The sequence below is a fragment of the Poecilia mexicana genome, unplaced genomic scaffold (assembly GCF_051168715.1).
Source record: "Poecilia mexicana isolate PSO_F unplaced genomic scaffold, ASM5116871v1 scaffold_6, whole genome shotgun sequence".
Classification (NCBI taxonomy): Eukaryota; Metazoa; Chordata; class Actinopteri; order Cyprinodontiformes; family Poeciliidae; genus Poecilia; species Poecilia mexicana.
In genome coordinates this window covers 21,021,529-21,043,748 of record NW_028263375.1, presented here as the reverse complement: position 1 = coordinate 21,043,748, position 22,220 = coordinate 21,021,529, and the positions used below count along the sequence as shown (strand labels likewise).

The window sequence follows — 22,220 nt, the reverse complement described above, 5'->3', positions numbered from 1 at the left end:
AAACCTGAGCAGTTCTGCTAAGAACAGTCATCAAATATCCAGGCAGTATGTCAGGAACTTGTTTAAGGCTACAAAAAGCATCTCATTTTTCTCCAACTTGCTAATGGACATTTAACCAGTTATTAGAGCGTGTTATTTATGAGTATACCTGAGAAATGTATAACTTGTTTTGATTAGAGAAAACTCAAAACTCAATAAATAAAAACATCTACAGTTATTTCCTGTTTTTTTTTTTTTTTTTCAAAGGGTGTTGGGAATGTTAGGTAAAAATCGGCTTTTTTGAACTCTATATCAAGTTATAATGTCTTTTCTTGGGCTGCACAGTGGTGCAGTTGGTAGAGCTGTTGTCTTGCAGCAAGAAGGTTCTGGGTTCGATTCCCGGCCTGGGCCTTTCTCCATAGAGTTTGCATGTTCTTCCTGTGCATGGTGGGTTTTCTCCGGGTACTCCGGTTTCCGCCCACAGTACAAAAACATGAGTCAGGTTAATTGGCCTCTCCAAATTGTCCCTAGGTGTGAGTGTGTATGCATGGTTGTTTGTCCTGTCTGTCTCTGTGTTGCCCTGCGACAGACTGGCGACCTGTCCAGGGTGACCCCGCCTCTTGTCTCGTACCAGCAACGACCCCAATAAGGGACAAGGGTGTAAGAAAATGGATGTCTTTTCTTCATCACAAACATACCTGGAGTGTCGCTTTGATTCTTTCATGCATGTTTGAGAAATCCTTAAAGTCTCTTGTGGCAGACATTCGGGGGTCCCTCAATGCCCGCTCACAAATGCGCCGACTATTTACCCAAAGTTCTGCCTCGGAGCTCCCGCCCCGCAAAGCACCCCTCCCTCACAACTCTACAACAAGAAAGCAAATTTAAAACGGGGCTCTTTAGTCCACATGTCCAATCCAGGTTTAACCAAAACAAAGAAACTGCATGTAAGGTTGCCTCACATGGACAACCTGAGCTTTTTCACCACATTTAGACATTCTGTAAACAAATAAATCGTCGTCTTTTTAACAAATTATCGCCCGGGAGGAATAAAACCACTTACAACATAATAGATTCATCTAAATAAAAATCATTTATTTGTCATTAATATTATATTTATCATATTATCTAGAGAGTCCACCATGCCATCAGATCTGGAGTAGTGCTAAGACGCCTGTTGGGGAGGAGGAAGATGGAAAGGCAAAGACGGGCAGGGAAAGAAAAAAAATAAAATGAAAATTAGACCTCCTGTTCATTCTCCATGCTGATGCAGTCAATTAAGAAGGAAACATGAAAAAGGGGGATGAAAGGATGACAAACAAGAGGATTTTAAATGTCTTTGTTGACCTACATGAGACCCAGACAGGACGGGACAGGAAGCAGTCAAAGGAGTGGGGAGCAGCAGCTTCAAGGTCATTGGTCAGATTGCCAGACAGGAAACCAGGACGAGCCAATCACAAACCGACACAGAGGAGGAGAAGAAAGAGGAGGGCGGTTTTTTTGTGTTTGTTTCTGCATCTGTTTGTGTTTGGAGACGTGTGCTTGCATTGACGTTTTGTCCGTGTGAACGTTTCTGTGAATGTGTAAACTGGTCCGAGTCGCTTTGAGCCATTTGTTGCTGTACACTTCGTCAAAGTTTCTGACACAAGCGGTTACAAAGTTGAGGTAACAGACATCCATCTTCCTTCCACTTCTGTGAAAAGAGCAAAAAAAAAAAAAAGAGCAATCGATTACAAGAAGGCTCTCCTCCTTATGGCTCGTTAGCGGCATCATGATGGTGTTACAGATCATCAAGTTCTTGATGATCCAGAAAATTGTTCAAAAAGCTTAATTGTTCTTAGTAGCGGTCGACTGCATCCGAGGCCATTTTGAAGCAAAACATGAACAATGAAATGCATCTGACCGCTCATCGCAATGAGCGATCGGATGCAACATTTTTTTTGTAAGGCAACATTTGTGTTACTGAGGAAGGGAATGGAAAGGTTTTTATTCCAGTATTATAGGTCTTACTGACCTATAGCGCCCTCTAGAGGGTAAAAGGAAGAAGCTATGGAGAAATCTTTTAGGCATGACAACTGAGACCAAATGAGTAGTGATAACTTTTTAGAGCTCACTGACATGATTCAAGAGCATGGATTCTCTTTCCATTGAGATAAAGACAAACAAATATCAACTTAGCTAAATTAAGGAGAATAATATCAGTCAGCCAAAATAAGAATGACTATTTCTTTGATTTCTCTCTTTTTTATTTCTAAACCACGTCGATAGTTTTGGTAATATTATTTTAAAAATCACATAAAATAATAATAATAAAAAAATGAAGGATTATTGATTTTAATGATTACACCTACAAACAAACCACTGAGTCATTAAGCAATTTAAACAGGAGGCTCTGAGTGCCAAGTTAGTTATAAGGAGCCCAAAATTGAACCAGTAAAAGTTGAACAATAAATGAATAGTGAAAACAGAATAAATACATTACACTCTAAGTCACTGCTTTTAACAAAGAAACACTTATTTTATTGTCTATTCTTGAAAAACATAATTAGACCTCTGTAGAAAATGTTAGTCATCAGCTTCAACTCCCAGGAAATGTCTGAAATAGTTCAAATCGCCTATCGACAACACTTTTAGAACAGCAACAATTTCCAGAAGATCAGACACATCCACTCTAGAACAAAGGCTTACATTGTGTCTGACATTTTTCACAATGAGGAAAAAAAATAAATATTGCAGTAATATTAACATTTACCTTTCATCGTGCTGTAGTGTTGCCACTAGAAACCATGTTGTTGTCAGAGTTTGATAGAGACTGCTCCTTTACTACAGGATCTGCAGGGACAAAAAAAAGGGGGAGCCACTTTCAGTTTTGTACATTTACTCAATTAGATCAGATTTTTGGTGAACTACTGAAAAGTGTAGATGCGATGCTTACAGAAGTAAGGGTGCTCCATGGCCTCGGTGGCTGTCAGTCTCTGTTGGTGGTCGTAGCGGAGCAGCTTGTCCAGCAGGTCCAGAGCTTCTGGACTCACTAAATGCTGGTTCTCAGTCTGCACAAACTGTTCCCATCGCTTCCTGCTCTGCCTGCATGGACAGAAATAAAGGATGCACACGTTTGCAAAGCCCAGTAAAAATCTGAACGAATGTTACACCAGATCATTCATGATTGGTCAAATATTAAACTTCTTTTTCGCAGGTCGTGATGCTCATCTGAGCTGCAGGTGGAAAGCCCAGACTAGCTGATCATCGTCGGTGTAGCAAGACATTGCTGCAGATAAGTGTGTATTGACAGCAATGCAATGGAACAACATCAGCAACGACCTCACAAAGAAATGGTTTCTGTCCATCAATCTAGGAAGGATCACTTGGCCATTTCTGAATAATTCAAAGTCCATGATTCTCAAGGGGAGGAGAGATTACCTACAAGTAGAAATCCTTTAATACAGTTACCGACATACTTAGAAGTGGATGTCCCACCAAGTACAACGACAACATTTGGGGAAAACGAAGCCAAATGTTTGAGCGTGAACACCTTGTATCAACTGTCAAAAAAGGGACAGGAGGAGTGACAATATGGGCTTGTCTTGCAACCACGGGAACTGGGCACTTTGCAGCCATTGAATAAAACCGAATGAACTTTGAACATTTGTATAAGAGGGTTTTCCACAGTGTAATAAGAGTTCACCTGGTAGCTGAAGCTTGGCCCCAACTGGGCTAAAAATAAGACGACGACACCAAACCGAGTGGCAGAACTACACCTGAAGATGGCTGAAAAAGACAAGTCAAGATTTTCCATTGGCCTAGTCAAAGTACAGACCTCAGCAGGATTAAACTGTTGTAATGAGACAAACTGAATGACAACATAAAGAAAATGATAAACAGTTACTTCTAGCTATTGCTGCCGAATCTCGAGATCATTTTAAGTAAGCTTTTGTTGATTGTGGCGCCACTTTTAAAAGGTCGTTCTTTTGTTAATTCTTCACACATTTTCCTCATTTAAAAACTTGGTGGAGGCCAGAGGAGTTTTCATTTTGTGCTCTGGGTTCTCAGGCATTACACTCTACATGAAAGAGTATTGCTTTGTTTTGGTTATGACTGCATTCACTTTCTATAAACAACTGGTGTTTAATCCTGAGCAGCTAGCCGTCTCTGGAGTTGCTTGTGGACATTTCCAGCTGCCGTGCCTCTCAGCAGTCTGAGGACGGTCAGACGCGGCGTGGACTTACTGTCCTAGCAGGTCTTTGAAGCGTGGGTCCAGTTCGATGTGATATTTCCGCAGGTAACCGAACAGCTCGTCAGTGCCCAGCACTTTGGCAATTCTCACCAGCTGCAAACCAAAACCAAACAGAGTCCATGTATCAGACCATAAACTTTTTAAAAACAAGGCTTCTAAAAAAAAACAAAAAAACATTGTCCTTCGATTATCAGTTTACAACCCACTGAGATGGGTACCTGGTCGTAATTGTCTTGTCCGTGGAAGAATGGTTCTTTCTGAAAGATCATGCTGGCCAGCATGCATCCCAGACTCCACATGTCTAAACTGTAGTCATACATCTGCAACACAGAGACCCAGCTGGTAAAAAGAACAGGAGGCATCAGACCCAACCCTGTGTGACAATATGGACTCAGAGTCTAAATTTAATAAACAAATCAGCTCTGCCTCGCAGATAAACCCACTTTGGTTGAGACAACCTGCAGATAACAAAGCATGCAGACGTATTTACTTCCTGCTTTAAGTCTCTTTCTTTCTAAAACACGTTTTCTCAAAAACCCAATGGCCCAGTTTCAGTCGACATCCTCCTCAATAGCCCTAATTTTATGAAGGTCTTAATTTTTTTTTTGTTTTTTTAATGTCTTGGTTTTATGCATTTTGTAAAGAGCTTTGGGCAGACCTGTTGTTTTGTAAATGTATTTTATAAATGAGCTGGATGTTTGGTTTCAGGTCGATGTTACCTGGTAGTCCACCAGAAGTTCGGGGCCTTTAAAGTATCGAGAGGCCACTCTGACGTTGTACTCCTGGGACGGGTGGTAAAACTCTGCCAGCCCCCAGTCTATAAGGCGTAGCTGCAGAGGAAACACAAGAGAATCAGTCCTTTGCTGAGCAACAAACGAACACAGCAGCTGCAGCACTCCTGCGTCCATCTGCTGCCCCCTGCTGGAGAAAGCAAACTCATGTCTTTGCTCACCGAGGACTAAAATCTCCAGTAGTTTCCTTAAAAAGTCGCCACCAGTTGTTCAAACCCTACAGACCTTTACAATGAGATGCAACGTGCTGAATCACAACACGCTGCCACGTTGTACTGCTGCGTTAAAAAAGCGGATAAAGCCAGGAAGAACAACTGCCACCAAATTCTACAAACTTGAATCTTGTTTGGTACTAAAAACACTCTGAGGGAACAAGTTGACAGAAAAGAACAGAAACACTCAAAGGAAGGAGTTTCTAACCACAAAGGCAATATCTAGAGGAAATAATCTACAGTCACAAGTTGAGGCTTTCAATGCAATGGTATGTTGGTGGTAGCATCATGCTGTGGGACAGAGTGGATGGAATAATGAAAAAAAAAAACAGGACTACATGTTTGTACATGTAGATGAACCAATTCTACAAAAGAGGAGCTCAAAAATCCGATCAGAAATATCCCTGAAGCTTGTTGAAGGCCTCAGAAAGTCTGTGGGCGACTTTCAAACCTGCCAGGGAACATCTGACTAAATTTTAGCGAGCACAGGCGCTTATTTAAGCAGCCATGTATATCTTTCACCTCAGTTTCTGCACCCAGTTCTTGCTTTAAATCACCTTTGCAGACGACCGCTTTTGAAAAAGCAATTATTACGTTTGATAAATGCAGCAGACTCGGTTCCACGCACTTCTCAGGAAACTTTATCCACAATTCAGGGCACTTTGAAACCCCGGAAAGTTGGAGCGTTTGTTCAAACGGCGTCTGTTCTTTCAGGCGCGCGCTCACATTGAGAAAACGAGGACTTTCATTAAATGGGAAAATGTTTGTTGTAACAACAGGAAGCTTGTTTATTCAGATGGAAACGACCTCCGCTGTTGTTTTAATAATCCAACTCCAAATGCACCCACACGAGGGCTGAAAGCTCGCATTAATGCGATACCCTCTCCTCTTCAAAATGGGGCGGGGGGGGAACACAATAAAAGGATAATAAACCGGGAGCTGCAGCAGCAGGATGACAGATAATAATCACAGTGTGTGTGTGTGTGTGTGCGTGTGTGTGTGTGTGTGTGTGTGTGTGTGTGTGTGTGGGGGAGAGAAAACGAAAACAAATGGGAGGCTATTTAAAGCACCACCTACCTTTCTTAACTGGTGGTCGATCATCACGTTGTGAGGTTTGACGTCGCGGTGCATGATTCCCATACTGTGACAGTAGTCCAGAGCCTGGTGGTGGAACGTGGAAATAAGAAGTAAAATAAAAGAGAGGAACTGAGATCTGATCTCAATGAGGGAACGGAGAGGAGGGGGGAGGAAGGCGTAGTAAACACGTCTCACCTTCAGTAGTTCGTACATGTAGAAACGAATGTCATAATCCGTCAACTTCTGGTACAACTCCTGCAGAGATGGAGCGAAAGCTGCATCAGGGCGGCCGCTGTAGCAAAATCTAACTAAAGAACGGCAGAAAGGCGACGGCGTCAAGAGGAAAAGGGAGGCGGAGACTGTACCTTAAAGTCTGTGTTATTGATGGATTCAAACACGAGTGCCGGAGTCCTCGACTGCGTGTGGCCGCCAGAGAGACAGAGAGTCAGAAAAACAGACAGAAGCTGCTGAAGCTCCGCTTCAATCAAACTGCTCAAAACTATAAACCCTAACTGATCATTTTCTTGCTCCCGGTTCGCTCACAGGAGCAGACACACAAGAAAAGGGATCCTGCTGCAGCGCTGCAGAACGTCCCGGCTGAGCCAGAGCATGAATAAACATCCTTCCTTCCCGATCTCCTCGTAATATTTTTGCTCGGAACAAAAAAGTTCAAGTTCGCTTGTTCTTGTTCCCTAGTTTTAGACCAAATCCAGCAGCAAAGAAATGTGCTTGTTGTAAGCACACACCAACTAAAACACGCAACATATCAAAGTATTTTTTTTTTGTTTTTGTTTATTTTTTTTTAGCAATCTGTCTTTCAACAGCTTTCCAGTTCTTAGAAAAAATAAAAATTTGTCTAAGTTGAAAAAGGTCATCCGAAAGCATTTCAGAGCCCAAATGCTCGTAAAAAAAAAAAAAAACTTAAAATAAACACTTAGCAAGGCGAGTTTCCAAGTAACTCAATAGTCAAGCTTAAACTGTCATCTTATTTTCCACACAGAATATCTCCAGTGACTTTAACATCAAATTGTGTTAGTACTACTTTACAAGAAGACTCTCTTTATGGATGTCATATGTTTTAATTTCATCACAAACTGATGTCTCTAAAAGCTTAAGGCGACTGAAAAAAAATCATATTGGTGCGTCGCAAAATGTCTGATTATTAACCCCAAAACTTGTAAATCACTCAAATATTCCATTCCCAACACCAACTCTTAATCTGCCCTGTATTTCCACTAAAAAAATAAATATTAAAAACCCATAAGACGAGCAGGCCTACCACCGGGTCTTTGACTGTGTCCACGAGGCGGATTATGTTGGTCCCCCCTCGCAGGTTTTCCAGGATCTTTATCTCTCGCTTGATCTTCTTCTTCTTGACAGGCTGAATCGATGGATGAAAAGCAAAAAAAAAAAAAAAAAAGAAAAAATTAACAATTTAACGCCGAAGCCTCAGATGGGGAGAGGAAGAAGCAAAATTACATTAATATGTGAGAGCAGGAATGTTTGCCAACATGCAGTTTCAGGAATCTGCTGATGCTGCTCTCCTCAGCACTGCTGCTACTGCTGCTCTCTGCTCTCCTCAGCATCTTTCTCCTTCAGCTCCAAGCTCACATTTAACTGACAGACGGCTAATCCTCGCCTCTCGGCTGAGACACCTCCGCTTATTTTTGGGTTATCTTGTAATCTTTGCGGCTGAACGGGAGCCGGAGCAGCACAGAAGCTTATTTCAGTGGTTATTTTAAAGAAATAACCCCTTCATGACCCCCAGATAATGACAATTTTATTGCTAAATATTACAATGAGCTGAGAAAAATTGCCCATTTCCTTACTCATTGCTACTCTTTCATTATGATGCTTCCAAAACATTCTACGGCCTTCGGTGACTTGGACACAGAGGCTCCATCCAGCAAGCAGAATATATTATTTGCATGAAAATCGTACGTTACTGACACTTGGATTATAATTACCAACAAAACCTGCACTGCACAAAATTCTTTGCAACACTAATATCACACAGACTGACACAGTAATGGCAATATAAATGTGTGATATCTTGCCTAGATCTAGTGAGCGTCTTTACAAAAGCAGGAGCAAGTTTGGCATCTTGCTAGTTTAGAGCATACAGTTGTTTGCTAACACCACGCCAAGATGGAGAGACATCAACAACCACCACAAAGAAGAAATGAATGCTGATCATCTATCTGGAAAATGTGAAAGAGCAATTTCCCATCTATTATTTTTTTTTTAATTCATCATTCGATAGTGAGAAAAAGTATTTCCAAGTGGAAAACTTTTTTTTTTTTTTTTAAAGCTGTCAATCCACCCAGGAGTCCATCTCTGAACGAATTCACATCAACAATTAAAAAGTGCAAAACTGAACGAAACTGCAAAGCACCAAAGAGCTCCATATCAGCCTCCGCATCCCTCAGTTGGCATGCGAAATGACATCATTCATGACAAGACAACCAGGAAAAGCCTGAACAAGTTCTGCTTGTTTGGAATACCAACTGCCAGGTACGGCAGTAGTGGGATAATGATTTGGGCCTGCTTTACGTCGCTCAGTCAACCCTCACGTCTGCAGCGCACTAACGTGTGCCGGAGTCAGATGTGAGGCCTTGTGCCTGAAAGCAGAGCGGGTCTTCATTCCTTCACAGCACTTTGATGAAGTTGGATAGAAAATGTCTTCAGGTTATTTCTATTGAAGATGGCTGTTGAATCATGGGGTGTACTTAGTTTGTAGCAACAGTGTAGAACTCGTTTTGCCCGTCAGGTTGGACTGAAATCAAGCAGAACCTTGCAAGAACCAGATCGTTAAATTAAAGGCCGTCCAGACTCCCCAGATCCTTGTCTGCTGATGTTCATCTGCAAAACAACCAACCAATCACAGCGCAGGAGGACACCTTCAACACTGACCCACTTCAGCACTGAAACCTAGAGACTGAAAACATTTGTAGAAAGTAATCATCTGGCTGCACAAGAACGGTAGTAGCCAGGTCGGTTTATCTGCGTACATCTACAGCTATGCAGCAATCGTCTACGGCTGTGTTTTCAATCTTCTGCTCGGATTTCCAACAGCAGCAGGAGAGGTTTGTTAGCTGGCTTAAAGACTGGGCTGCAATTACAGCTAAAGCTGCGACTACAGACAAGACTTCCTGTTCAAGCTGTAAAATGGCGGCTCCTGAAATGGTTGGTTCTTTGAGTCTGGCATCTTGAAGATTTTGGATTAATTTGTTTTTATCTTAAGCCCCCTTACCCCCACATATCATCTCCAGCTTTTATGTTCTGCAAAAAAACATCTGACTAAAACTGGGCAAAGTTGAATTCATCGTGTCCTGACCATTAGAGATCAAAGCCTCAAAAGATGAGGATGTAACGTATAAAATATATTCCTGGATTTTTACTCGATTTTATTACTTGCCATTTGACTAGTTAGCTAATTTGGTATGTCCAGGAGAGACTGTTCAGTTCAGTCCCTAAACGTTTTAAGGCAAGAAGCAACATAAAGTGGGGTCTGTATCCACATCTCCTTCACATTAGGCATTCCTAATCAGACACTTAAACTAACCCAAATCAACCCCTCAGATGTGGAACTATGAGACTTCCAGCATATCTCTAAAGCTGAGTAAGTCGGTTGTCTGGAGGATCTCATTTTTCACAGGTAAGCGGTGGAATGTGGATGAACCAGAGCATCAACCACATTACTGCAGACAACATCCAGATTTGTCCAGCCATCTCCTCTGCAATCCTCCAGTACAAAATTACTATTTTGCACACAGACAAAAAAATAAATAAATAATTCGGCTTGTTTAAGCAATTTAGTTGTTTTTCAGTCCATCCTTATCTGGACAATGTTAGGTTTTATAAATCCATTTTTTTTTTTAACAGTGCCAAGAAATCCTGTGGATCCCAAAACAAATCACATGCTGCATGCCTGTCTGTGCCAAATCACAAAGGGACGTTTACTTTTTATCTGTCAAGACTCGGTCTCCAAAAGAGTCTCTATTACATGTTTAAAAGATGAAAGATGTACAGAAGTGTTTGCTTTAACCTCGAGGCAGGTCTTCGGGTCAACCTTAAACAAGTCTTAGGAATTTGGAGGAAAAGACTTAGAGAGGAGGACACAGGTGCAGAAAACAACTCAAACAACTGGAAACTGACAGAAAAAAGCACATGTATCAGTTTCTCCTGTTGCACTTTTTTCTTCCACCAAACTTCCCATTAATATGTTTGATACAGGCTGTTCACCCTGTGAACATTCTGTTTCTTCAGCAATGACCTTTTGTGTTTGACCCTCCGTGTGGGGAGTGTCAGTGACTGTCAAGTCAGCGATGTTCCCCTGGAATGTGCAGGTCATGGCAAAAACATTTCTGAACTAAAAAGTCACTTTTATATAGTGTTTAATTTGAATATGATATGATTCTGAATTCATAATTGATTTTTCATTTTTTCTAATTCCAGCTGCACCAGTGTGAGACTTGCTCACCTTGAGGATCTTGACCACAACCTTCTCATTGTTAGTGATGTTGATAGCCTCAAACACCTCGCTGTACTTCCCTCTGCCCAGCTTACGGACCAGCTGGTAGTCCTCCTGGTTGCTGCAGAGACAAACAGAAGAGCAGCATGTGTGACAAAAATCACACACACACACACACACAAAATAAATAAATATATTGTTTAGGCTTTGTGTGAAATCACTTCTTCTGTTGCAAAATCTCATCCAGAGATGAGGAGTTTCTAGCTCAGATCTCAGGGCATTTAGACAACAGACAGGGAGGAAAGGACAGAGATGCGGGGGAATGAAGTGTCAGACAGACTGGAGGACAACCGTGGTGTCATCACACCCCCACAGCTCCGTGTTTAATAATAAACCCCCATCTGCCACACTTTCCCCTCTGCAATCTCCACACAGATGAATGCAGCTAAGCTGAAATATCCTTACTTCCAGTTTGGAACATGGGCCTCGTAGTCCCAGTACTCCCGGCTCTTCAGGGTGTTGACGTCTGCGTACACACGGGCCTTGCTCCCGGCCACCGGACCCGGCATGGTGGGACCCGTGGCTCGGACGCCGCGGGGCGGGCGTCACGGAGGCCTGCCGCGGTGTGGATGGTTGGACCGACTCTGGGAGGCTGGTGAGGATTTAAGGAACGGTGGGGCAGCTGCGTGTGGGAGGAAAGTGGAACACGCCAGCCAGCTGGTTTGCAGAGAGGAGAGGAAAAATCAGACTTGAGGACCAGAGATGTCCGCGGGGGTCGTCGCAGGCTGTAGCCGCCTTGAAGCGCTTCTTGGTCGGATTATTAAAGGCAACAGACCCGACGAAGGTTTTTAATTGAAGTAGGAGATGATGGTGCTACACACAGGGATATGGACCAGGCGGCATCGGGGGTGCTGAGGTAGAGAGGAGGCGGACCCTAAAAAAGGCAGAAGAGAAGCAGGGAAAAGGAGGCTTCTGATCGGGATTCCTGCACCGGTTGATGGACGATGATAGGAGGGATGCCCCCGGAGCTCCAGAGCCAGCTAATCAATCAACGCTCGATGTGACAGATCGGTAGCGGGGTCGACCAGAGGCAGAGAGGGGGCGGTGGAAGCAGCAGCGAAGATCGATGTTGTTAGCTCACGGTAGCGCCGAGATGTCGCACCGTAGGGGAGCGCTCGGCTCCGGGTACGAACATCAGCGGAGCCCGCGTCATGTGCAAGCGGCTGTGCGGGGCAAGCGGGACCTTCTCTTCCCGGTGCCGCACGCAAACTTCAGGGGCCCGGGTTTCGGGAGTTAGCTCGGCAGCCTACGGACCTCCCCGGTGGTGGAGAGCGCAGGAAGGGAGGCGGAGCGGGTGAAGGAGGAGCAGGAGGGAGGGAGATACCCGGGATGTGAACCCGCTGGTATCCGGGGTAAACTGCGCCATGCGTCAAGTGTCAACAAGGCCACAGCGCCATCTGGTGACAGGAAATGACTACGGTTGTGTAACATAAAAAACAAACACGTATTTATTCTCTTTGTATGTGTCGCAATGGATGTACATATATTAAAAACACAATTATATAAATTAGAAAATATATTTTTGTATTTCTTGATACATGATTTATTTTTAGTTTCTTTTTAAAGACTAAAGAGTCAGGTTTTTGTTTCAAGTATAGCAACAGACCCATTAAAAACCTGATCAATTTGTAAATATGAAATTGAACCGTGAACAAATTAATTATTTTTTTATTACGATGTACCTTATGAATTATTAACAGTTAAGTACTCAATGATACATTAAATAAATACATATATTTACATCCAGGCTTACCAATATAATAATAGTATGTAATAATTAAATTAATTATTCAGCTCTTGGAACTTAAAGTAGATATACAGCTTTTATAATGGGCTGTGGAATGACATTGACCATTAGTGTTATATAAACTAAATTATAGAAAAACAAACAAGTACAAAAAGTTGTAATTAAGTTATAAAATGCTTATGATTAAGATAAACTCCATGTACTGATATCTGAGCAACATGACAAAATTAGTTGTTTAATTAGAAAATGTTTTTTAAACTCTGAATTCTCTTGAATTAGTAATGCATATGAATAAAAATCTAAAAACTGGAACCTCCAGGAAAATTACAAGTTACAAAGCCACCTAAATGAATCTTCTTCAGATAACGTCACCACTCACGGAATTATAAATGAAAAAAGTTTTATTTGTTAGTGCTCTGTGTAAATGGATGCTACAAACATACAGAAGATCTCAGAATGAACTGTACTATGCCACAAAGTTTTTTTTCTTTTCCAAGTTTTCTCTTCAACGTCATTCACATAAACCACAGAACAATAAAAAAAACAAAAAAAAACGCTATAAAACAGGAAGGAAAAGTGCTGTGAAGAGGAGAAGAACAAAAAAAAAGCAAACACAAATACTAACAGCAAGCATGCAGACAGGAGGAAAACATCAGGGTTTAACGGGGCAGGGGTTTAGTGGTACTAAAGTGGGCATGACTGGGTTAACTGGTGATGGTATTTTTTTCTTTTAAGTAAAACCAGTAATAACTGAGGTTAGAATTGTGCCTATAAAGAAGATTCTCACTCCCTTTGATAGGTATGGAGTAGATTTCCTTTTCTACCAAGAACATATGAAGGATAGACTTGTTTTTCTGAGAATTTGCAAGAATATTCTAATACTCCAAAACAAATAATATAGACAATAGCAACTGGAGTTCTTTGGCTTTGAACAGATGAATTGTGTTTCTGGATATAAAAAGCTTTTAAATGCACACTTTTAAATTTTAAACCAACCCCAAGGGGCCCTGGTCTCCCACTCCCACAAAACACATACTATACCAATGTAATAAAAAGATCTAGATACCAAAATAAACAGGCACAAACCATAAAAACACAGTCAAACTCGTCCTCAAAGTCTGCAAAAACGATAAAGTAATAAAAGAAGGACTTATGGTTAGCTTTCTTACATTGAATGATTAAGAGACGAGGCATAAAGCAAAACATTTTAAGGCTGAATTGAAATGGACTCAATTCCTCATTTTGTAGAAAAGTCTTCAAAACATATATTTAATACTGCACTCAAACTTTATAGGAGATGAAGGGTGGACACAAAGAAAAAACGAAGGCAGTCACAGTCAACACGTAAACAAAGTGGCTTCTTGAGAGACAACAATCTCGTGGCAATTTTAGATGATGATTCAGAAACAAACCCGCCTCGGCAGACACAACTCAACAGGAAACGACAGAACAAACTCCTAAGTCTTTTAGCACAGAGGGGCAGAACCGTCCTACAGGAGCAGCTCAGCCTGGACAAACTTCCAAAAAAAAAATAAAAAATCAAAGGCGGAGAGACGGTCAAATCAGTTCTTATCGCTCTGAAATCCCCTGTTTAAAACACAGTTTTTACATTCACACAATCAGTCTCTCACAAAGGTTTCTCTTTGAGAGTCCCGGTAACATACTGGCACCAAATAAAACTACACAGACCAGAAAAACATCAACCACAAAAAAAAAAAAAAAAAAAAAAAAAAAAAAAAAAAAAAAAGAGAGCGCGCATTTGTCGAAACGTTTCACATAGTAAAAAAAATTTAGGAAAAATCTTCAGAAAAACAACTTCTGATATTTCCAATCATTTTGGCTCATATGTACAAGCTGAGAGAGAGGATTCAGTACGTATTATCCCACAACACTGACCTCTGCAGGAGTATGATGAGAACAATGAATCGAAATATATTAGTAATTCTATATATGTCTAAACTGGCAGGTTTCATTAGGTTGAATCATTTGGACTTTAACTGGTGGTTAAATTCAGTTCTGTAGAAAGTCTGAACCCTACATGGCACAGCATCATATTCTGGTACAGTAATACTAGCAGCAGCTGAAATAAACATGGGGAGCGCATGTCCTCTGCTACCTGAATGTGACAATAGGTTCACAATGGTACTATAAAGATACACAGAGTTAGATGTGAAGCTCCAGTCAGAATAAAAAGAAAGTACACCCTCTAATTTCACATAGATTTCACACAGTCGTTACTTATAAAAGATGAAGTGAAAATGGAAAAGTGAAAAAATAAGTTAACACAATGGCAAAATGGAAGCTGCCCATAAACTTCTTATTACAGCATAATTTGTAGTCCATTGTTCTTCAGTGAAACAGACTACGTAAAAGAAAGAAACAGCAGTTTCCATAAGTTAGTGTCCAAACAGGATTTACCTCAGCGTCGGATTGTGCAGTGCTCAAAAAAAAAAAAAAAAAAAAAATCTAAGAGCTGCATCTCAGACTCTACAGGCCTCATTTGGCAAATTAAAGTTACTGACAGGATAGTTAGAAAAGACTGAAATGTGATTTTTTTTGAAAGGGTTGAAGAAGAATAGTTCTCTCTGTAAAAAATAATTGTGGAACAACAAGATTTACAATGTTGCATCTGAATGAGCTGGGAAAAATGTATAGTAATTTGCACAGACAAGACCAGCGTAGAGAGGTTGAGCTATAATTCACGGCACCGTGTTTGCAGAAATCCAAGGATAGTATGTCAGCGTTAAGTACAACAACAATCTGTGGGATTGATACAGTGACACAAAAAAAGCTTTGACGTCATTACTGTTACGGGTGATTGAACCGTGATGTGCACTTAGTTTTTTCTGCTTTATCTTTGTTTAATTAATGACAACAGCTTAAACTCAGTTGTGTCGGCCTATAAAACCCTAGAATTGAAGGAGGGTGTACTCTCTTTTCATCATAACTGTGGGAAATACTGCGCTGGAAATTCTCCTTTTTTGCTGAGGTGAGAGAAGAGGGACAAAAAAAAAAAAAAAGAGGGAAAGAAAAAAATGCATAACGGACAAATTAAATCGAAAAACAGTAAGTGATTTAGGAGGATCGAATGGATCCACTCGTATTACTAAAACGCATATTTTAGTAGCAAACAGCGAGTATGTTTGAATGACTTGTAGTGATAACATTTTGCTGTGGATGCTCAATGTTGTTTTGAAGCGCCAACGCTTTGAGGTCCCGTCAGGTTCACACGAGCAGACTGGGAAAACAGTTTAAAATTGAATGTCTATTGAACATAGTTTGGGGTTAATGTGTAAAGTCAAATATTTCAGAGTAGTTGTGTACCAGAAGAGGGCTGACAGCGGCGCTAGCGGTCGAATACATCTCCGTTTTAACCTCCACAGTGCTATCACTGAGCATGGGTTGGCCAAATAAAACACCAAGATATAGAAGAAAAGAGAAGAGTCCAGTTGAACAGTCTTCTTTTAACTCAAGAAGATTCCTAAAAGAATTAATTAAACTGGAAATATTTTCTGATGGAAAATGCCAGGCCATCCTTTATGAAAATAAAGGAGACATTACAGTTTTTTCTGCAGCGCATCTAAATAAATACAAGGGATTTTAAATCGACCAAGACGTGACTTGAAGGTTTTAAATCATCTTCAACTTGTTCAATTACACGTCTTTGAAATTAAGTTTAACTTAGCTTTGTATTTTAGTTCACTGACATGATTTATATGTAATGAGTAATCTATGATTCGATGGGATACAAAAGATTCACCTTAATTAAAGATGCACCAATCAAGCTTTTCTGGACTGACACCGATATTTGGGCTTTAACTATTGACTCCAGTTTTCCTCTCAAACCATTATATCACATGAAACAGAAAATAAAATGTGCTAACAGCTGTTTGATAGTTTTGAATCACACAGAAAAGGAAGAGGTTCCAAGACTATGCCAGTTTATGCATCAAATATTGCATACAAATGGTCCTTTGCGATTGTGATATTACCCAGATTGATTTTGTAATTAAGAGTGGGGTTTTATATATTGTCCAGCTCTAGATCAGTAGCATTGAATGATAAGACCATTGGCTGTTCCTAATCACTGTTTGACTAATCGACCCATCTCTAGTTAAATGTAATTTTTGTCCAATGTTCTTTAAAACATCAAAGTTTAGTTTTGCTAAAAACTAAACAAATTTGAATAGCTTTTGTCTCACAGTATAACTAAAAAAAAATAAAGAAAATTGGAGAGTTTTTTTTTTTCTTGACTGTTCAACCAGACCCAGAGTTTCCCATTTACTGTGATCAAAGAAATCTGAAAACGGTTTGCAGCCCAGGACTGCCCTGAACGAGAGTGATGTTTGGGTTCATAAACAGCCTGTGGGTGGAGCGCTGATGGTTCTGTCCATTCAGGGAAAAAAAAAAGAAAGAAAGAAAAGAAAGTCATGGCTCACATGCACTGTGGCACATTGTAACCGTCTCCATCGGACGTGTGCTGCACAGTGTGGTCCTGCAGAGAGCCCAAGTCACTGAAGCGTTCTCCGCACCAGACGCACTTGAACTGGCCCTCCCGGGAGTGTGTGCTCTGGTGTTTGGTCAAATGCTCGCGCTGTTTAAAACCCTTGCTGCAGTGGTCGCATTTGAAGGGCTTCTCTCCCGTGTGTACACGCCGGTGGCGGTTCAGGTCCGACGAGTACTTGAAGCGCTTCTCGCAGTCAGAGCACTTGAGGGGCTTCTCCCTGGATGGGTCACAGCGGTGCTGGACGAACTCCGAGGAGGACAGGAAGCGCCGGTCGCAGAGCGAGCACTTCAGCGGCTTCTCCTGGCAGTGGGAGTTCTGGTGGCGCTGCAAGGTGGAGCTCTTTTTGTATCCCTTCCCACAGACGTCGCATTTGTACGGCTTGTCCGGCGAGGAGTTGGACGACTCCCCGCACTTGTGTCTGAGGAGCTCTCCTGACTGGCTGAACTCCTTCTGGCAGGAGGCGCACTTGAACAGATTGTCCATGCCGTGGACGTGCTGGTGATAGAGAAGGTGCGAGGGCTGCATGAAGCCTTTGTCGCACAAACTGCATCTGAAAGGCCGGTCAGAGGGGTCCTTGTGCGTCCGTCTGTGGCGCACGAGCGCGTAATGCTGCTTGAAGCTCATCTGGCACTCGTCGCAGTGAAAGGGCCGCTCCTCGGAGTGCGTGCGCTCGTGCTGCCGCAGGTCTGACGGCCGTTTAAACCCCTTCCCACAAGTGGCGCAGCGAAACGGTCGGGAGCCCTGCGGGTGGCAGGGGTGGTGGAGCAATTCCGACGACTCTTTGAAGTGCAGCTCGCACAAGTTGCACTTGAACAAGTGCTCGCCCGAGTGAACGTACATGTGGCGGACGAGGTGCGAGCGGTGCTTGAAGCTCTTCTCGCACACAGCGCACTTGAACGGCCTCTCGTTGCTGTGCGTCCGCTGGTGGTGCTGCAGGTGCGACAACTGGCTGAAAGCCTTGTCGCACGTGTCGCATTTGAAGGGTTTCTCCCCCGTGTGCACCCTCTCGTGTCGCGTGAGTTCCGAGAGGTGCTTGAAGCCCTTCTGGCAGACGGAGCACTTGTACGGCCGGTCCCGAGCCGAGGGGAAAGGTAAGATGGACGAGCTGCTGCTCGCCGACGCCCCGTCGCTGCTGGACGGCTGGGAGCTGCTCGAGGACGTGGGTGTCGTGTTCCCGGAGGAGCCCGGCCGATACGTCTTCTCGCATATGGAACACTTCATGGGGTTGCTGCTGTTGTGCGATGTGTGGTGCTGAGCCAACGAGGTAAGAAGGGAGAAGCCCATCTTACATACTCCGCACACAAACGGCTTCTGCTCCACCTGGACACACTGGTGCTCCAGCAAGTCTGTGGCCTGATTGAAGATCTTTAGACACTGAGTGCACTGGAATGACCTGTCCTGACTCACCATGCAGTGGTGTTCAAGCGGGTTAGCCAGGTGGGAGATGTCGTGTCCACACGTCCCACACTTGTGTCCCGACTCTGTTCCCACCTGCAGAGAGCTTTGCTGGGCTTGAGAAGGATGTTGCCCCTGCTGTCCGCCTGCGTGTTGTTGAGCTCCCGCATGCTGCTGTCCACCTCCATGCTGCTGCAACGATGAGGCGTCTGGTTGCAGTACGATCCCATACACTGCGCAGCTCAAAGCGTTTTCAGCTCCCGCTGGGATGGTGTGGACAACCGGAGGCGGAGCGACGGCGTGCTGCTGCCAGGCCTCCGTCATGCGGGCTCGCGAATACGGATTCAGTTTGGCAGCTGGAGTGGACCAGCTAAAGAGGGAAAGAGAGAGACATTTTGAGTAACTGGCCACAGGCTTCTGAATGTGTGAAGGGGAAAAAACTCACTCCATCTCTTAGCTCGGCGAAGGAGCTGTGACCGAGACTTGAAGGCTTAAACTGGAATCCACTGAAGAAAAGCAGATGTTGGAAAAGATGGGGGGGTGGGAGGAAATCCACAACTTTCACTTTATCCTTGAGTTACATCTGGAAGAAAGACACAAACTGTCAGAAATACCACATGAAGAAACACAGTACTCATAATACATTATCAGGAAACTACACTCTAATGAAAAACATTGCTCAGTTGTTTTAGAAATCCCTTTTCAGCTTTAGCCTGAAGTCTTTGAAACTTTAGCTCAACCTGATCTTTTAGAGGTCTTTAGTAATGTTGCAATCTTTGTTTTACAGCAGCTGCGGCAGACCGTGCAGTGCACACAGACTTCTGATGAAACACCACAATATTATTTCTACCGATAGAACTCCAGTTGGCAGGCATGTTGTAGGGGTACACACAAGGGGCACATCTAATGTAGTGCAGACAAAACGATTTCCTTAAACAGACGGGCGGACTATGGAGGCAACTGATGATTTAAAAAGCTGCAATATCAACATGATGTTTCAAAAGTATTGTGTACCTTTCCTGTTCTTAGTTTGTTAAAAAAGAAAAAAACAAACAAATATGAATTTTTACATTGACACACATCAACACTGCTGATTTAGACACAACAAAGAGAAGCCGTAAAACAGAAGACCATCAAAACAATGTAATCTTTAGTTTTCAAACTAATCTATGGAGTTTTATAATCTTTATGCTACCGCTCTATAAGCAGACTTAAAGTAATGAACTTGTAGGGATTATTATAGCTACAATATTATAGCTAATATTGTAGCTTTTTTAAAACTATTGGTTATTTAGTTAAAAACATCATCTTCTAAAATGTGATTGTTTTTTTCTTATTCAAATGTAATGTTGGACTTGGAATGACACATAAATTCATTGATTAAATTTTCTACCTTCTCCATAAGAGGCATGAAACCTGTCTGGTTCTGTAGCAGACCTGAATATGCAACAATTTTGGGATGTTCAGAACATGAGACACAACAACATCAAATTAATTTTTCAGTGAAGTTTCTTAGAAATCCATTAGTCCAGAAAATGTCAAACACAGACTTCTGTGCTTTGACACTACAGTAGCATTTATATTGGTAATCTGTGAGTAAACAATGAAAAAATGCTTAAATAATATGTTTAATTGCAGGATTGGTCTCTTTCATTTATGCAATGCTGACAAAATTGCAAATACCGTGTCAGAGTGACGTAGCTAAACTGGTGCTCTACGTGTTTTTTACTAGTACTAATACTACTATAATTCTTTATTATTAGAATGTAATAGACAAATAGGGGACAGTAATCTGTGAGCATTCTTCCCCCACTCCCCAACACATTTCCTTTCACTCTTGATTAGTCGTTATTGTTCCCATCTTGTTTTTCTTCTCTCTTGACAGCTATTAAAAAAAAAATTTAAAAAAAAACTTTGGGCATTAGTGTTATTTATAGGATAAGGATTAAATTTGGTTGACTTAAATTTTTGGTCCTAGATTGCGTTTGGTTATTTTTGTACTGAATGATCAATTTTTGTAAATAATTTCTGTTTTTATTTCTTATAAATCAGTCTCACACCCTCTCCAAAACACATCCAGTCAAGGCAGATGATATCACCTGCTCAGCCTTCTTCTGATGCAAATTTCTTGTAGTTAAAAGAGAGTTGTTTCTTTCCACCATTCCCCCATTCTTAATTGGCCTGAATCTGATTGTTTCTAAATAGCATTTTTACTGGACTGATTTGTACTAAAAACGACACTGAGTCTTATATTTAGTAATTAAATACATTGAGAATACCAATGGTGTCTTATGGTGTTAATAAACAATACTAAACTACATAATAATAAAGCAAATTTAATTTCTACCAGTTCTGTGATTCGCTGCACGGGATATAGTATATGGTATTAAATTCAATATAAATTGGTGCAAGAAAAAAAAAAAAAGTGCCACAAACATAAGTGTTCTCTGGGATGCGCCTTATCTATTGAGAGAAAAAACACTAAACAAATGAAGTCAATACCACCTGGAATCGAATGACTTTAAAAGGGTGAATGTTATCTTTGAAAATCAATTCATACATGTGTGTTTACTATGAGTTTTTACACAATTCCAAATGTTGGACGATTCGCGGTAAAAAATTGATGAACGGAGTCTGCGCATCGTAACGTAATTTTAAGTCTCCAGGCAAAGATCAGGGTAACCAGGGAGAGATAGCCTGCTAGCTTAGCCACCTGCTAACAGAGCCACAGAGGAAACATTAGCCAGGTGTTGTGCTGGAAAACGCATCCCTACTATAAACAGCTCCCTCGCATCTTAGAGCGTCACGTTTAAATATTGAAGATTCAAATTCTTTGTCTAGTGCTGTATAGACAGAGACAGATGCTACATTATTACTCAAACTATTGTTTCAAGAGCTCTTCGTTTCATCTGTGTGCTTCTACGATGTAGCTTCTCTTTTTGGCATGAGTGCTAGTTTGTGCACAACACCGGGTTAGCCCCGGGAACACAACGACCGCGAAGCGAAAGCAACGGCGACACGTTCCTAACGGCAGGGAAATAAACACATTTACATACCTGGAGCTTTCTGCCAATCCTAAGGGGAAATCATGGTTCAATATGACGAAGGTTAGCTGCTCCCCAAAAATAAATTAACCGGAGGGTCTCTTCTCCTCTTTACATCCGCAGACGGAGCTCTGATGCTCGCCTTGTTGAAGCGCTGGGGTTCCAGGAGCCGGGGGCCGAAAATGTAGGGTCATTAAACTGTCCCGTATCAACCCTTAACGGCTCCGTTTCGAATCATTTATCGGGCTCACGATGCATCCTCTCGACTGGCGAGAAGACGATGATTTTGTTATCAATTAGAGGCTAGCTCAGGGCTAGCTGCGGAGCCCCTGGCCGCGCACGGGAACATGAACACACAAGAGTTAATTGGCATGAACACACAGACACACAGTGGGCATGGTGTGTGTGATGGCTTTCAATTCAGCTCAATTCACGTTTATTGTCGTATGTACCCGAGACAATGTCACACAATGTCACAATGGTATGGTGTGCATTCTCCTGTAAATTGACAATTAAAACAATAAATTAATTAACAATTAAAAACCAATTTGGTACAATTAGCCAATAAGCATATTGTTCAAATTGAAGCGAAAAACAATGTTAGATCATACAGTTTGAGATTATGAAAACATAGAATAGAATAGAATAGAATAGAATAGAATAGAATAGAAATATCATTTATTGTACCACAGTGGGAAAATAA

The 22,220-nt window shown here is 41.8% G+C and overlaps 2 protein-coding genes across 3 annotated transcripts; both read right to left on the bottom strand.

Annotated features, from left to right (window-relative positions):
- Nucleotides 1–1,046: 1,046 nt before the first annotated feature.
- Nucleotides 1,047–12,188, bottom strand: csnk2a2b (casein kinase 2, alpha prime polypeptide b). Of its 2 annotated transcripts, XR_015763065.1 has the most exons (13): nucleotides 11,230–12,188; nucleotides 10,774–10,885; nucleotides 7,570–7,671; nucleotides 6,656–6,706; nucleotides 6,486–6,545; nucleotides 6,291–6,374; nucleotides 4,930–5,040; nucleotides 4,429–4,530; nucleotides 4,203–4,303; nucleotides 2,912–3,060; nucleotides 2,729–2,808; nucleotides 1,328–1,669; nucleotides 1,047–1,150 (listed from the first exon to the last, which is right to left on the bottom strand). XR_015763065.1 is itself a non-coding variant. In XM_014973061.2 (12 exons), exons 1-11 carry the CDS (start codon nucleotides 11,331–11,333, stop codon nucleotides 2,732–2,734), a joined length of 1,053 nt encoding a protein of 350 aa, XP_014828547.1. In that variant the 5' UTR covers nucleotides 11,334–12,188; the 3' UTR covers nucleotides 1,047–1,669; nucleotides 2,729–2,731. The 2 variants fall into 2 exon arrangements, 1 of the variants encoding a protein (XP_014828547.1); XM_014973061.2 differs by having other exon boundaries at nucleotides 1,047–1,669.
- A 766-nt stretch (nucleotides 12,189–12,954) lies between these two features.
- Nucleotides 12,955–21,853, bottom strand: znf319b (zinc finger protein 319b). The gene is made up of 3 exons (XM_014973059.2): nucleotides 21,530–21,853; nucleotides 18,919–19,056; nucleotides 12,955–18,843 (listed from the first exon to the last, which is right to left on the bottom strand). Exons 2-3 carry the CDS (start codon nucleotides 18,921–18,923, stop codon nucleotides 17,007–17,009), a joined length of 1,842 nt encoding a protein of 613 aa, XP_014828545.2. The 5' UTR covers nucleotides 18,924–19,056; nucleotides 21,530–21,853; the 3' UTR covers nucleotides 12,955–17,006.
- Between the last annotated feature and the right edge of the window lie 367 nt (nucleotides 21,854–22,220).

Excerpts from the sequence above, each read along its gene's own strand:
- csnk2a2b (XM_014973061.2), bottom strand. The coding sequence starts at position 11,333 with ATGCCGGGTCCGGTGGCCGGGAGCAAGGCCCGTGTGTACGCAGACGTC. Across the intron at positions 6,707-7,569 it reads ACACAGTCAAAGACCCGGTG|TCGAGGACTCCGGCACTCGT; the intron begins GTAGGCCTGCTC and ends GGCCACACGCAG. Across the intron at positions 5,041-6,290 it reads TCGACCACCAGTTAAGAAAG|CTACGCCTTATAGACTGGGG; the intron begins GTAGGTGGTGCT and ends TTTCCTCTGCAG.